We start from the raw sequence: 12,891 nt of genomic DNA on the forward strand, positions 1-12,891 counted from the left end.
ACCTCCTCTGACACTGGAACAAACCCAGCTTCCTCGGGTCAGGCCGCTGTACTTGAGCGTAAGCCTCTTCACGGCTTATGCAGCCGAAAGAAAAAAGCGGGGGGCGGGGGGGAGATGTTCCACCTGTCTGAGGCCCGACTTCTTAAAAAATCAGAAATCACATTAGATGCAAAACATACTGTTTGAATAAGTCTGAAGGACACTTTGGTGATAAAGTCACGCGAAGCCAGCACCAGACAGTGGCCCAGAGAGACCCCGGTGCTCAAGGACAGCGCCGCACCGGGGCAGCCTCGGGGTACAGCGGGTCCCAGGCGGAGCCCTCCTCCCTCCCTGCCCCACCCGCCCTAGTCTGCTCCTCACAACTGCCGGGTCGCACAGCGTGCCTGCCACACCGAGTAGACCGGGGGAGTCTCTGAGTGGACGCCAGGGAGTTCAGGTGTGTGGGTCCCGGGGCACACTTCTCAGTTGGGGTGGAGACTGCAATTGTGTAGGGGGTTTGGGGGAGTTCTCCTGGGGGTCAGTGCCACAGCCTCCTGACCAGACTCCCCTCCAATCTCACCTCCACGTACCTCCAGAGCAGGGGACACAGCCTCACAGCACTGTCCTCCCGAAGCTCTTCAAAGGCCCCCACTGCCTCCGGGAGAAAGTCTCAAGCTGTCGGCCACCACCGTCCACCTGCCCCAGACACTGCTCCCATCTTAACGTATTCTTTCTTCGGTAACCTTGGACCAGATACCCAAGCTTCCCGTAACTGTACGTAAAGTGAGTGCAGGTGGCTGTCAGCAAGGGCCTGAGTGACTCGCCCAGTGTGGAGGCCACAGGACAGGGCACAGGGCTGACCTCTCTGTGCATCCCGTTCCCAGCTGCGTTCCAGATGCTGAGGGGGCCCCACACGGTCGAGGCATCGCTCCAACACCTCCCGAGTGTAACAGGAACAATGGGGAACACGCGCTGGGCTCTCACCCTGCACCCGGCCATCTTCGGAGCGCTGTGTCTGTATTAACATTTCGTATTTTGTGTTGATGTTTCTAATCCTTCCAACAACTCTCAGACATATTATTATCCCCATTTTACTGATGAGGAAACTGAGGCACGGAGAGATTAAATAATTTACCAAGATGACACTGCTAGGACATGGAAAACCAGAATTCAGACCCAGGCCGTGTGGCTCAAGGCCCACGACCTCAGGCCTATAATCCATGCCTCTAACAGTCCCTGACAGAACCACACCACAAGGACCTCTCATTACTTATTACTACACAAACAAAAACCAGACTCTCAGGAAGCGATGTGGAGACCAGTGCTGTCCAATAGTACTTCCTGTGATGATCAAAATGTTCCATCTCAGTGCTTCTGGGGACTTGAAATGTGGCTGGTGTGACTGAGGAACTGAATCTTTCGTTTCATTTCATCTTGATGAGCTTACGTTTAAATAGCCAGGTGTGGGCTTCCCTGGTGGTGCAGTGGTTAAGAATCCGCCTGCCAATGCAGGGGACACGGGTTCGAGCCCTGGTCCGGGAAGATCCCACATGCCACGGAGCAGCTGGGCCCGTGCGCCACAACTACTGAGCCCGCGTGCCGCAACTACTGAAGCCCACGCGCCTAGAGCCCGTGCTCCGCAACAAGAGAAGCCACCGCAATGAGAAGCCCGCGCACTGCAACGAAGAGTAGCCCCCGCTCGCCGCAACTAGAGAAAGCCCGTGGGCAGCAATGAAGACCCAATGCAGCCAAAAATTAATCTAAATAAATAAATAGCCAGGTGTGGCTTGTGGCTGCCTATTGGACGGCACAGGTGAGGCCTACGTTTGGTGAGTCCAAAACTGTGACATGTCAAACGTTAACCATAACAGATAATTCCTACTTGAAACTAGGCTTCAGGAGGATGTCACTAAGTGTTGATGCATCTCCTCACAACATCTCTCCCCCTCTGTACCGCTGTTAATTCCCTCTCATAATTTCGAGGCAGAAAGCATGCCCGTGGGCAGAGGAGCTGCAGGCCTTGCAGATGGAGTGGGAGTGTATCAGCTGGCCGGGCAACGCCTTAAGAACGCTGCTGTAGGTGCTGTAGAGCATTTCACACTCTAGGCTCACCCTACTGAGCCGAAATAAACCGGCCCCTAGGGGCGTGAGTGGTTGGGGGGAACAAGCGGGTCCCTGAACGTGCACACACGCTCGAGCCAGGGCGCCGTCCAACCTGAGCACCGGCGCGACGCACGCTGAGCGGGCAGGGCAGGCGCTGGCCGTCCTGCCCAGGACAGTGACCTCTTCTTGCTCTTCGCGGGTCCCCTGTCAGCCTGGGAGGGGCCACACGGCCTCTGACTCGAAAGTCACAGACCGAGCCCACCCCCTCTCCCATCCCAGGTGATTCCTTTCTAACATATGGGTTTTCTCCTCCCTCACCGCTGGTTCCACTAAGCTCTATGACATGTCAAACCCAATATCAGGCTAGATTTCAACTCAAATAAGAAATGAAACCAAAAGCAGAAGTTGAGACCACTACCTCAACTTCAGGAGGTAGTGGAGGGCAACTTTTTTCTCATTAACCCTGAATCTATGTGGCTGGGGGGGAAGGTGCTCCTTCAACTGAAGTGTTACCCATATGTGCCAGCCCTGTTCTGCATCAGCACCTTAGGAAGGCATGACTGAGCCGCAGGGCAACTGACACCCCCAGGAAGCAGCGGGGCCCAGACTGGAGAAGTGGCCGCACAACTACTTAGGGGCAGAGGCCCCAGGGCCCAGTCCTCACCCCTCCACCACACAGCTCCCTGCCCGGGCTCTGTCGCGGGGACCCTGGAAGAGGAGCACGTGCCCACACGTCACGCCAAACCAGAGACCAAACTGCAATTACAAAAAAGAAAAAATCAGCGATCCCCCATTCCTTTCCACCTCCACCTCCCTCTTCCAAACAGCAGTCACAAAATCCATACAAACAAGTTATTCCCTGCCCATCGAGGTCAAAAGTTGATCCAGCACAAAGTCGGAGAGCAAACCAAACACACTCTAAACTCCAGAAGCGTTGGGTCTGAAAAGCCCCATCCCGTCCCAAGTTCCGAGGACTCCTTCTCTGCAGGACACAGGGCATCGTGAAGGGGCTCCGCGACTTCCCGCAGGACTCCGGGAATCCTGGAGCGAAGGCCTGCCTATCCTGGGATCACTCCTCCAGGTCAGGAGCTCCCAGACTGCCCTTAACCTTCAGGAAAGGAGCTGATAATACATCCCCTGTCACCTCTCACCCCGAAGCCACGTTCTCACTGACTCTCAATGCTATCTTTTCGAAGATGCCAGCACTGCGCCGGGCATGCACAACAGACCAGGAACACTTGCTAACTAACCAGCGAGGTCGCGGGCTTTCCTCAAAGCAAGGGGGCAGAGGTTAACAGAGCAGGGATAGGCATGTTGCTGTACGTTACATCCCCACGCTTTGCCCACAGGTAGGCACATCCCTCTCCCTCCCCAAAACCACGGAAGTCTTCATCATTTAGAAGTCTCTTTTGAAAATTCTCCGTGAAAACAGAGAGTGTCTGCACCTTTATGATAAAGACGAAAGAACAAACTGATTAAACTAATGATACTCTGTCCTTAAAACTTAAGGAGCTTTATTAAGAAACCCTCTTCAAAGGCAGGACAACTGAGGCTCTGAGGATGACGTCCTTCTCAGCTCAGGTGCGACTCTCACCCCCACTAACCCAAAAGTCACATCACAGATCCCGCTGGGGTTTGATGTTGCAAATCTTAAGAAGCCCTACGGAAGAGTTCTCTGAACCTCGAGCAAGGTTCCAATCAATGAAGGCCTCCGAGTGCCAGAAATCACACCTTGCACACACATACACTCTCACTGCCTTTGGTCAGTTCACTCATCCGCAAAGCTGTGACATACGAGATGCCCAGGAGTCACCGCCATGCTTGTCTTCTGCCCGCTGACCACTCAGGGTGTTGGGTCTCTATTCAATAAACTCCCCCCCTCCACCAACGGCAATGGCTTGAGGGTGAGGCCCAATGATCTGTACGTTGCACCTGCCACTTTCATCAAGTTCAAGACCTCACTTCTATCCACAAACAGTCTATCAGCTTTAAGCTACCACATCGTGACCTCCTTGAAGACAGGGACCCCACCTTATTCATCTGCATTCTCAGAGCTCCACACAGGCACACGGCAGGCACCCAGTCAACAAACAGCTGCCGACTAAATGCACGCAGCACGTTTAGGAAGGATCTGTCAGTTTCGAGGCTTCTGCACACACAATGGCATTCAAAGGCAGCGTCGGAAAAGCCAGTGAGCAGATGTGTAAAAAATGCACTGGGCTTGAGTCAGACGATAGGGGTTCAAGCCCCAAGTTTACCAGAAATTCACTCTACTGTCCTGGGCAAATCACCCAACCTCTGGGGGCTTATTTTCCTCTTCTGTAAACATAGTAGATGACGTCTAGGTTTCCCTTTAGCCCTTAGACTTGTAAAACGTGAAGAAAAGATGTACCCTTGAGCTATGGCCGTGATATTCACTTGATGATACGGGCAATGAAGATAGAGCAGCCAGAAGCAGCGACTCTCACGCAGATGTGGGCTAACAGCAGCCAGTAACTTAAACAGGAGGTAAAGCCTCTGCCCGCTCGCCCACGGTCACATGTGATACACACATCTGGGTCACTCCCTGGAGTCTTTCAGGGAGTCACTGCAAATGGCAACGACGCTTCCAGGCAGAAAAGCCTCCAAGTGGAACAATGACCCGCAGACATTACTTCCAGGTAATAAACAGATTCCACTCAGACGGAGAAAAATAGAGCGGCCTGTGGCGACACTCCGTAGACGCCCCATTAGTGGAAGCATCGGGGCTGAGCTCTAAATGTGAGCCAGACGTGGCTGACTTCTTGTTTTGGCTCCAACTCTAACTCGGGGCGGATGGTCCTTGGCCAAGTCTCTCCTCTAGAAGCCAGGCTCTGGATGGGTATGACAACTCCCATAAACCATCCAGATTACAGGGTGAGGCTAGTAAAGCATTTCACAGATGGAAAATGCTGCCAACCCCTCGAGGCAGATGAGGGGAGCTGTCATGAGGCAACGTGGCTCGGGCAGACAGCCACAGAGCAGCGGCTCACCTAACCCTGCGTGCCCCCAAATTCCCTCCAGGGGCCTCCCAGTCCCCCACTCACAATCGGGCTCCGTTCCTTCATGCAGGAAAGCTGTGTGAACCTACACTGTCCAGGAGACCTGCTTGCAAAGCTCTTCAAACCGCAAAGTCAACTCCCAATGTTAACCAGTGGTGACTAAGTTGGGCTGGGTTTCCTTCCACCGGGGACACTTGAGACATTGAGGTAAGTCAAGGCAAAGCAACAGGCTGTGTAGCAGACAAAGGTCTGCTCGTGAAATGAGAAGGGCTGTGTCAGGAGCCGTGGTAGTAGCTTTACTGTTTTCTTTTCCCTTTTTTTTTGCCCCCTTTTCTTTAACCATTAGGTACCAGTGGACACCAGATACACAGTGCTGGATGAAAAGGTTTAGAGATGGTATCAGTAAAGTTTCCCACCAAAGCTTGCTAATAGCACTCAGGCTGATTAGAAAGCACTTCTGTAGTTTGGGAACTCTAATCCGCTCTTATCAACCCTCCAGCTTAGGCATTTATCAGGGTGGGAACGGGAGATATATCAGCTCTGCCACAGACTGATTTCTGGGGCCCCTGCCCACGACGAAGCAGATCAGAAAGGAGCTCATGCCTGCCAGAGTGAAGTTTTCTCCATAGCAACACACGCGACTCTGCAAACAGGCAGGACTAAGGCACTCTGCTGTGACCGGGCCGGACAGTGCCCCCAGGAAGCAGCGGCTGAGGGTGCAGACAACAGAGGGAGCAAGAGGAAAGTGGCACCGACGGAGCTGGCGGGGCAGCTGACAGCGGCAGCTCTGAGACCCTCCAGCACCCCCGGCCCACCTTCCAATAAGATGGATGGCAGAGGGACAAGAGACGTTCTCTGTGGAGCAGGGGAAAGAGGCACCCAGGGCAGAGTGATCGCCCGCTTTGGAGCAGATGGCTGGCACTGGAGAACTTGGGGGAAAGGTCTCATGGAAAAAACAGGTCCTATCTAAACTGAAATTCAAGCCAGTCTGATGGCGGAAAGTGTTCTCACACACCCAGCAATGACGCCAATAACAGTGGCCACCAGCGTGGTTGCTGAGACCATCAATTAGGTGCCCGTCTGCCAGGCCCAGTGCGGGACATTTGTACCTTATCCTGCTGTGAGGGTTAAAAACTCACTCACTGGGCTTCCCTGGGGGCGCAGTGGTTGAGAGTCTGCCTGCCAACGCAGGGGACACAGGTTCGAGCCCTGGTCTGGGAGGATCCCACATGCCGCGGAGCAACTGGGCCCGTGAGCCACAACTACTGAGCCTGCGCGTCTGGAGCCTGTGCTCCACAACGGGAGAGGCCGCGATAGTGAGAGGCCCGCGCACCGTGATGAAGAGTGGCCCCCGCTTGCCGCAACTGGAGAAAGCCCTCGCACAGAAACGAAGACCCAACACAGCCATAAATAAATTAATTAATTTAAAAAAAAACCTCACTCACTGATAAACACCTTTCTGGATGTCCCATTTTTGCCAAAGGAAGAAACAGGGATCACCGAGGTGCCCTTACATCCCACAGGACAGGGTTACTTACACTTGAGGCTGGACCAGGAGGAAGACTAGCTCCAAATCTCTGCTCTTTTGTTCAGATCACTGAAATGCGGGTAAAAATCCAACCACAGGACAAGGACACCTAAGAGACTAAGTGGCCCTTCTCGGCTTCCCCTGACTCATTTCTCTAGAACGCCACTGAGGGGCCCCCGTCAGAGGCTGGAGAGGAAGATGCGTTAAGTCAGGAACTATAACAGCTGGCAGAAGAACGTCTTCAAAAGCAATTAGGAATTAAAGTAAAAGCGACCTCTGCCCTCAGATGGACATCTGTGACATATACACGGCTCTTTGTCCTAACAGAATGCGAGCAGAACTGTCTTACAGCACTAATGCTAAGGGGCAGGACCAGCGGCCTCCCTTCAGGCTCCCTGACGTCTACAGGTATGCCTGGGAGGATGTGGACTGGTGCTGCGGAACCCGTGTCCTGCCGGGTTGTGACACGACGGGCTCCCACTGTACACGCTGCAAACACGTCACCCTGACAAGTCGACCGTGGTGTCAGCAACCGGGAAGAAGGTAGTTCCTGGAGAAAAGGTAGCTCCGCCACATCTGCCTCCAAAACAATTGAAAAGCAAAAACCAGCCACTACCCCCAAAGTTCTCCGGGTCCTACATTCTTAAAGTCATCACAGACCAAACAGGAACCCAACCTCCAAAGGACGGGCCCAGAATTTCAGAACCATTTCCGTGCTGCAGAGCCAGCAGCGCCTGCAAATGAGCTTTGCAACACACAGAAAAAGTCTGTCTCGAAATGACATTTTGTAGGTAATGTACAAGTGGCTTCCTCTCTGCTGGATGTGCTCCCTTGTTCTCATTCTCTGTTCTCGCTAATGAGCGCCTTTTCCTCTCTCTCTTCCCCCTGCCTGTTTCAGTTTGAAACGTGGCACCGTGGCACCAAAGGAACAGGACATTGGAAAGGGAAAGGAGAGGGGAGGCGGCTTTCAAATGTGACACACACCCCACTGGCTGCCCACACCCTGAAGGCCGCTCCGGCCGGGCTCCACCTCAGACAGGCCTGAAGGACCGAAGTGTGGAGTAGAAATCCCCCTTGCACCACCTCTCCCCAGCAGAGTCAAGAGAGAGAAAGCTGGAAGGGAAGGAGGGGGGAAAATAAAGCTCCACATTCCTGGCATTTTTTAGCCAAGTGCTGCGGCTGCACAGAGCAGCTCTACTGCAAACAGCCCGCAGGATGGAAAGAAAACCTGGGCTCAGGGGGAAGAGCCTGCCCCTGGCCTCGGAAATGGCAGAAGGAACCTCAGGAGGGTTCAAAACTGAACCAAACGGAGGTGGGACGGCAACCCTTTCATGTGTGTTCCCCAAAGGAAGTGATCCCAAGGGAAGGAACTTGGGAGTCATCATCTCCCAGGGGACAGAACTGAAGTCCTGGGGTCCCTGCGGGGGAACGAAAGCCCCTCTGAACGCTGGTGAGCTGACCAGTGAGTTGGGGAAGGGGCGAGGCAGGGAAGAAGTGGAGACCAGTTAAAATGCAAGGGCCAGGCTGTGGCTGGCTGGGTCGGGGGAGAGGGCCCCAGCTCATTGGCAGAGGCTGGGCAGGGGACCCCAGAGGGAGAAGTAGCCAGGAGACTCGCTCTTTGTGGGAAGAATTATAATTGAGTTTTCCTGATTCAGCTTCTGAATGAAGGCATCCTAGCCCTGCCCAAGTTAGAAACCCAAAAACCTGCCGTCCTCTCTCCCTGCCTTCCCCTCCCCTTTCCATCTCCTTCCGTCCTCACTCCTAAGAAAAAGCGAGTTGTGTTAAGTGCTGGCCTGCCCCCCCACCATCTGCATCCCTACATACACACACACATACACACCACCCCTCCAGGGAAGAACCCAGATGACCCTGAGTGATAGTAAGTCCCTTGCTGGTTTACCCCAACTGTGAGGATGCCCACACGTGTTTCTCTGAGGTCCTGCTCTCATTTGGTAGGGAGAGCAGAGTTCCAGAAATCTGAGCCACCCCCCTGCCCGATACCTGTCTCTGTGGAGAGTCAGTTGGTAGGTACAGACAATGAAGACCTACTGTGTGCCTAGTGCAGCAGAACACACGTGATTCATAAGGGAGGTCTGGGCACGGCCCTCCTCCTCCCAGACCAGCCTGCACCGACCCACAACGTAGCTCCAGTGCACCTTCCTGAGGAGACAACGCGTCCTGTATGTACAGATGCCGCGGGGCTAAGGTTCTACCAGAAGAGGGTGGTGGGACAGGGAGCCGTCAGGCAGGCATTTCAGCCCTGGCCCTTTCCACACTCCCCAGTCCAATCCCAAGAGGGGGAGGAGGGCAGGGCAGTTTTTTCGGGTTTTTTTTTTTCCACCCTGGGCCTTCCTCTTGTCATGTACTGGGATTAAGGGCTCCTAGCACTTTCCACCTCCCATGGGCGGCCAGGTTTAACCAATAGGACTTTCCACCAGACCAGAGGCAGCGAGGGAAGGAGGTACTGAGCTCAAATACTCGGCAGCTCTTTTTGAGCAAAAGTAAAAGCAGGTAGAGCCACCATCCTTAACGAATGCCAGAGACACAGCAGAGAGACCCACCAGGCTATGCAAGAGACGTCGCTGGCTGTGAGGGCTACAGCTGTCATGTGTGTCTTTCCAACCACACCCTCCAAGTCTGGTGACAAGGCACTGGGAGGCCTCTTAGAATGGAGGACAGCAAGGAGATACTGAGAGCCCTGGCTGGACCAAACAAATTTTCTCCTATCCCGCTAAGCTATTACGATCAACAATAACAGGGTTTCAGGAGCAAACGACCTGCTTTCACATTGGTAGAACCTGTTATGGCTTTTGCTGCTCACATGATCTCAGTTAAACCTCACAATAACCCTGTGAGGAAGACAGGTTTTACTAATCTGTAATGATAGGGAAACTGAGGCTGCATCTGTTTTTTATTTCGTCAGATTAGTGACAGAGCAGGGACCGTGACACGGGGACCACCCTGGCTTGACAAAGCCCTCGCCGCCGATACATCACGAGAGCTGTCGGGGTGGGTGGAAGGAGTAAAGGAGGCCTGCAGACCCTGAAGCCCAGCCAAGGACACATGCAGACATCCAACGCTGACTTGGCCACCACAAGAATGTCCCCAGGTTGAGGGCAGCTTCACTGACCAAGCAGGGCCCTTGTCATCCTTAGAGAGGAGATAGGGAACCCAGAGACAGAGGGACACGGAAGAGGAAATTAGCCACGCCAGGAATCTTCCATCTTCAAGGCAATTTATAGAGTTACAGCTTCCTAACCCATTCCTGAGAATGCAGATAAGCTGCCGACGAAGTGTCACTCACGTATCTGACCCTTGAGACAAGACAGACCACAGCAAGTCCTATACCCAGCGTTTGCCAGTTCTCCCCACTTGTGAATATCACATTTTTATGGCTGTTGGGAGTAGGGAATCCTTCCCATCAGCCCCCTTGGATTCTGACCCCATTCGGGCTTACTAAAACTCCCTGCTCTATGAGGCCTGCCCCAGCTGTCCTGAGCAGGTCCCCGTCGTCTCCCCCTACCCGAATAGCTTTGAGAGAATCACCTTTCCCCTAAAAGCAGAGGGTATCCCTGGCCCACGCCTTGCTCCTGTCACAGGAGAAGCTCTGGGTCCACCACAGACGGATCTGAAGGAACAGTTCACAGAGTGAAACAGGGTTTATGAAAACTGGCCTTTTGGGCAAGAGCAAAAAAAAAAAAAAAGGGGGGTGGGGAGGGTGGCGGGAGGACGGCAAAAGTGCACTGCTGGGATGGGGCCAGGGCCACACGTGAACACCCCGAGTCTGGCCCAGAGCGGAGGATGCAAAAGACCCCGAAAATCAAGTGGGAGGAGGAAAAGGGCCGGGGTCCCTCCCACTGGAAAAGCCCAGAGGAGCTAGCAGCCACGGCTTGGGAAGGGGAGTTGTGCAATGACTGCGGGTCTGGGAGTCTCCGGGCTTGGCTCCCGGACACCAGAAAGGAACCCGCGCTGGGCGGGCCGGGTGGCAGCTCTGCGGTTGGTTCGAGGCCAGGCTGAGGATTCGGGGCTGCAGGGAGAGCTGCAGGGTACGGTAGGTGCCCCAAAGGGCGGCAGGGCAGGCGGGCACGGCGCGGAGCTGGCGGCGGTGTCTGGGCTGACTAGGAGGCCGAGGGGCGCACAGTGCACAAAGCCGGGGGTGCGGGGGACCGACACGGCGGCCGGGCGACCGGGCGCAGACGCGGACCCCGGAGACGCGCAGGGGGACGCCGGGCGGCGCGTGAGAGGGGCGCTCCCCGCCCCGCTGTCGCTCACCTCGAACATAAGCCCGATGAGGACGCAGAGCACCAGGCAGAAGCCGATGTCCGCATGGTTGTGGATGACGAACTCCTGGCTGAAGAGCGGGTAACTTTTCGTCCTCCGGCGGAAAGCCATGGCAGCGGGCGCGCACGGCCGGCGGGGCCCGCACCCGGCGCTCACCAGCCGCCGCGCAAACTTCTCGAGCCCAGGCCCACTCCGCCCGCCGGCCCGCCGCCCTCTAGCCCTCCCGCCGCCGGCCCAGCGCCCAACAACTTCTGGGGCCCGCCCCCTTCCTCCGCCCGCCCCCGCCCCCGCCGTCCGGGACCGCCCCCGGCGCAGCCCTTTCGCCGCCCGCGGCCCGCACTCAGTGCGCCTGGCTCACTCGGGCCCCGCCCCCCGCGCGTTTAACCCTTTCGCCGCCGGGGACGCGAGGGGGCGGGGCTAGGGCCGGGGCGGGGCCGGAGGGCGGTGCGCCAGGCTGGGTTCCCCTTGCCCGGGGCTCGCGCCCCGCCGCGTTCTCCCGGCCGGGAGCCGGCAGAGGGGCGCAAGGACTCACGGCCCTGCCCGGACAGGAAGTGGGCCCGGGTTTCCCACTCCTCGGCGGGCGCTCCTTCCTCCGCGGGAAGGGAAGGGCCGCGGAGGCCGCGGGGTGGGCAGCTCAGCTCGCTGCTTCCGGAGGTGCGGGCTGTGGCCCTGGGGGGCTGAGAGCAGCGCAGGTTCGGTGCGGGCCGGCATCCTCGTTGGCCACAGCGGCCTGCACGGATGATAATGAATGGACGGTTAACCAAGTATTCACTGAGAGCTAGAGAGGGTTAGGCACGGTTCAGATTGCTAGGAATATGCAGCAAAGACCCTGCCCTTGGGGAGCTTGCTTTGCAATGGGCGGGAATGGATGGATCCGTGCAGTTGTGCTCTCTTAACTTTTATGAACTTTGTGCTACTATAAATTAGTTTTACACTTTTTACCCAAAGTCTACCTTCGATATTAATTGATCTGAAAAAGTGGAAGAATAAACACTGAAGAAGAAAAGAACTTTCTCATCGAAAGTTTCTGTTTAAGTTTTTTAAGTACTTATGGAGGGCTTCCCTGGTGGTGCAGTGGTTGAGAATCCGCCTGCCAATTCAGGGGACGCAGGTTCGAGCCCTGGTTCCAGAAGATCCCGCGGAACAGCTGGGCCCTGGGCCCGTGTGCCACGGCTGCTGAGCCTGCACTCTGGAGCTCCCGAGCCACAACTACTGAAGCCCGGGAGCCTGGAGCCTGTGCTCCGCAACAAGAGAAGGCACCGCAATGAGGGGCCCGAGTGCCGGAACGAAGAGTGGCCCCCGTTCTCCGCAACTGGAGAAAGCCCGTGCACAGCGACGAAGACCCGATGCAGCCTAAAATAAATAAATTTAAAAAAATATATAAAAGTACTCATGCAGGACAAAAGGTATTTTTCATAAATTAAATTGGCAAATATTGGATTTATTCCTACCAGTAATGGAGTCAACTAATCACTTTCCAGAGGTACAAAAATACAAAATGAGAAAAAAACTATTTAATTCCTAGTCCCTTTTTTATTAGGTCCACAGCTATTTCACTTCTAAGTAAATACAATTTCTTAGAAATGGCACAGTATGAAATGTGATTGAGTCTGGACTTATCTGGAGTTCCGAGATAAATTTTCCATCTTAAGTTTCTTGACTCCAGTATTTAGTCTTTGGTCTTTAATTCCTTTATCTGACATAAGGAAATGAGAAAGTAATGCCTATATCGGACTAAAGCTAATTTAACTTCAAGACTGACCTTTCTTAAAGTTGGACCTTAATCTCGTGAGGAATAGAAAGATCCAGAACTCTGGAACATCTCAATTTTCCATCTGTGAAAAGGTGTTCAAATCTTCAAACTGCAGCCATATCTATTAGGTTGAACCCTATGAAACTGATTTCTTTATAGGTCAAAACCAGAATACCAGCATTTCAGATGGTTCAACCTAATAGTTCCCTTGTGTTTCCACATGACCA

General features: G+C 54.6%; 1 protein-coding gene across 2 annotated transcripts in view; it reads right to left on the reverse strand.

Moving 5' to 3' along the window:
• The window catches only part of TRAM2 (translocation associated membrane protein 2), a 75,079-nt gene extending 63,919 nt beyond the window's left edge, over positions 1 to 11,160 (reverse strand). For both annotated transcript variants that reach the window (XM_007193874.2, XM_007193873.2), the window contains exon 1: positions 10,903 to 11,160. In XM_007193874.2, coding sequence (XP_007193936.1) covers positions 10,903 to 11,022 — 120 coding nt within the window. In that variant the 5' untranslated portion in view covers positions 11,023 to 11,160. The remainder of the gene's footprint in view (positions 1 to 10,902) is intronic.
• Positions 11,161 to 12,891: the final 1,731 nt, after the last annotated feature.

This window comes from Balaenoptera acutorostrata, chromosome 10 (assembly GCF_949987535.1).
Source record: "Balaenoptera acutorostrata chromosome 10, mBalAcu1.1, whole genome shotgun sequence".
Lineage (NCBI taxonomy): Eukaryota > Metazoa > Chordata > Mammalia > Artiodactyla > Balaenopteridae > Balaenoptera > Balaenoptera acutorostrata.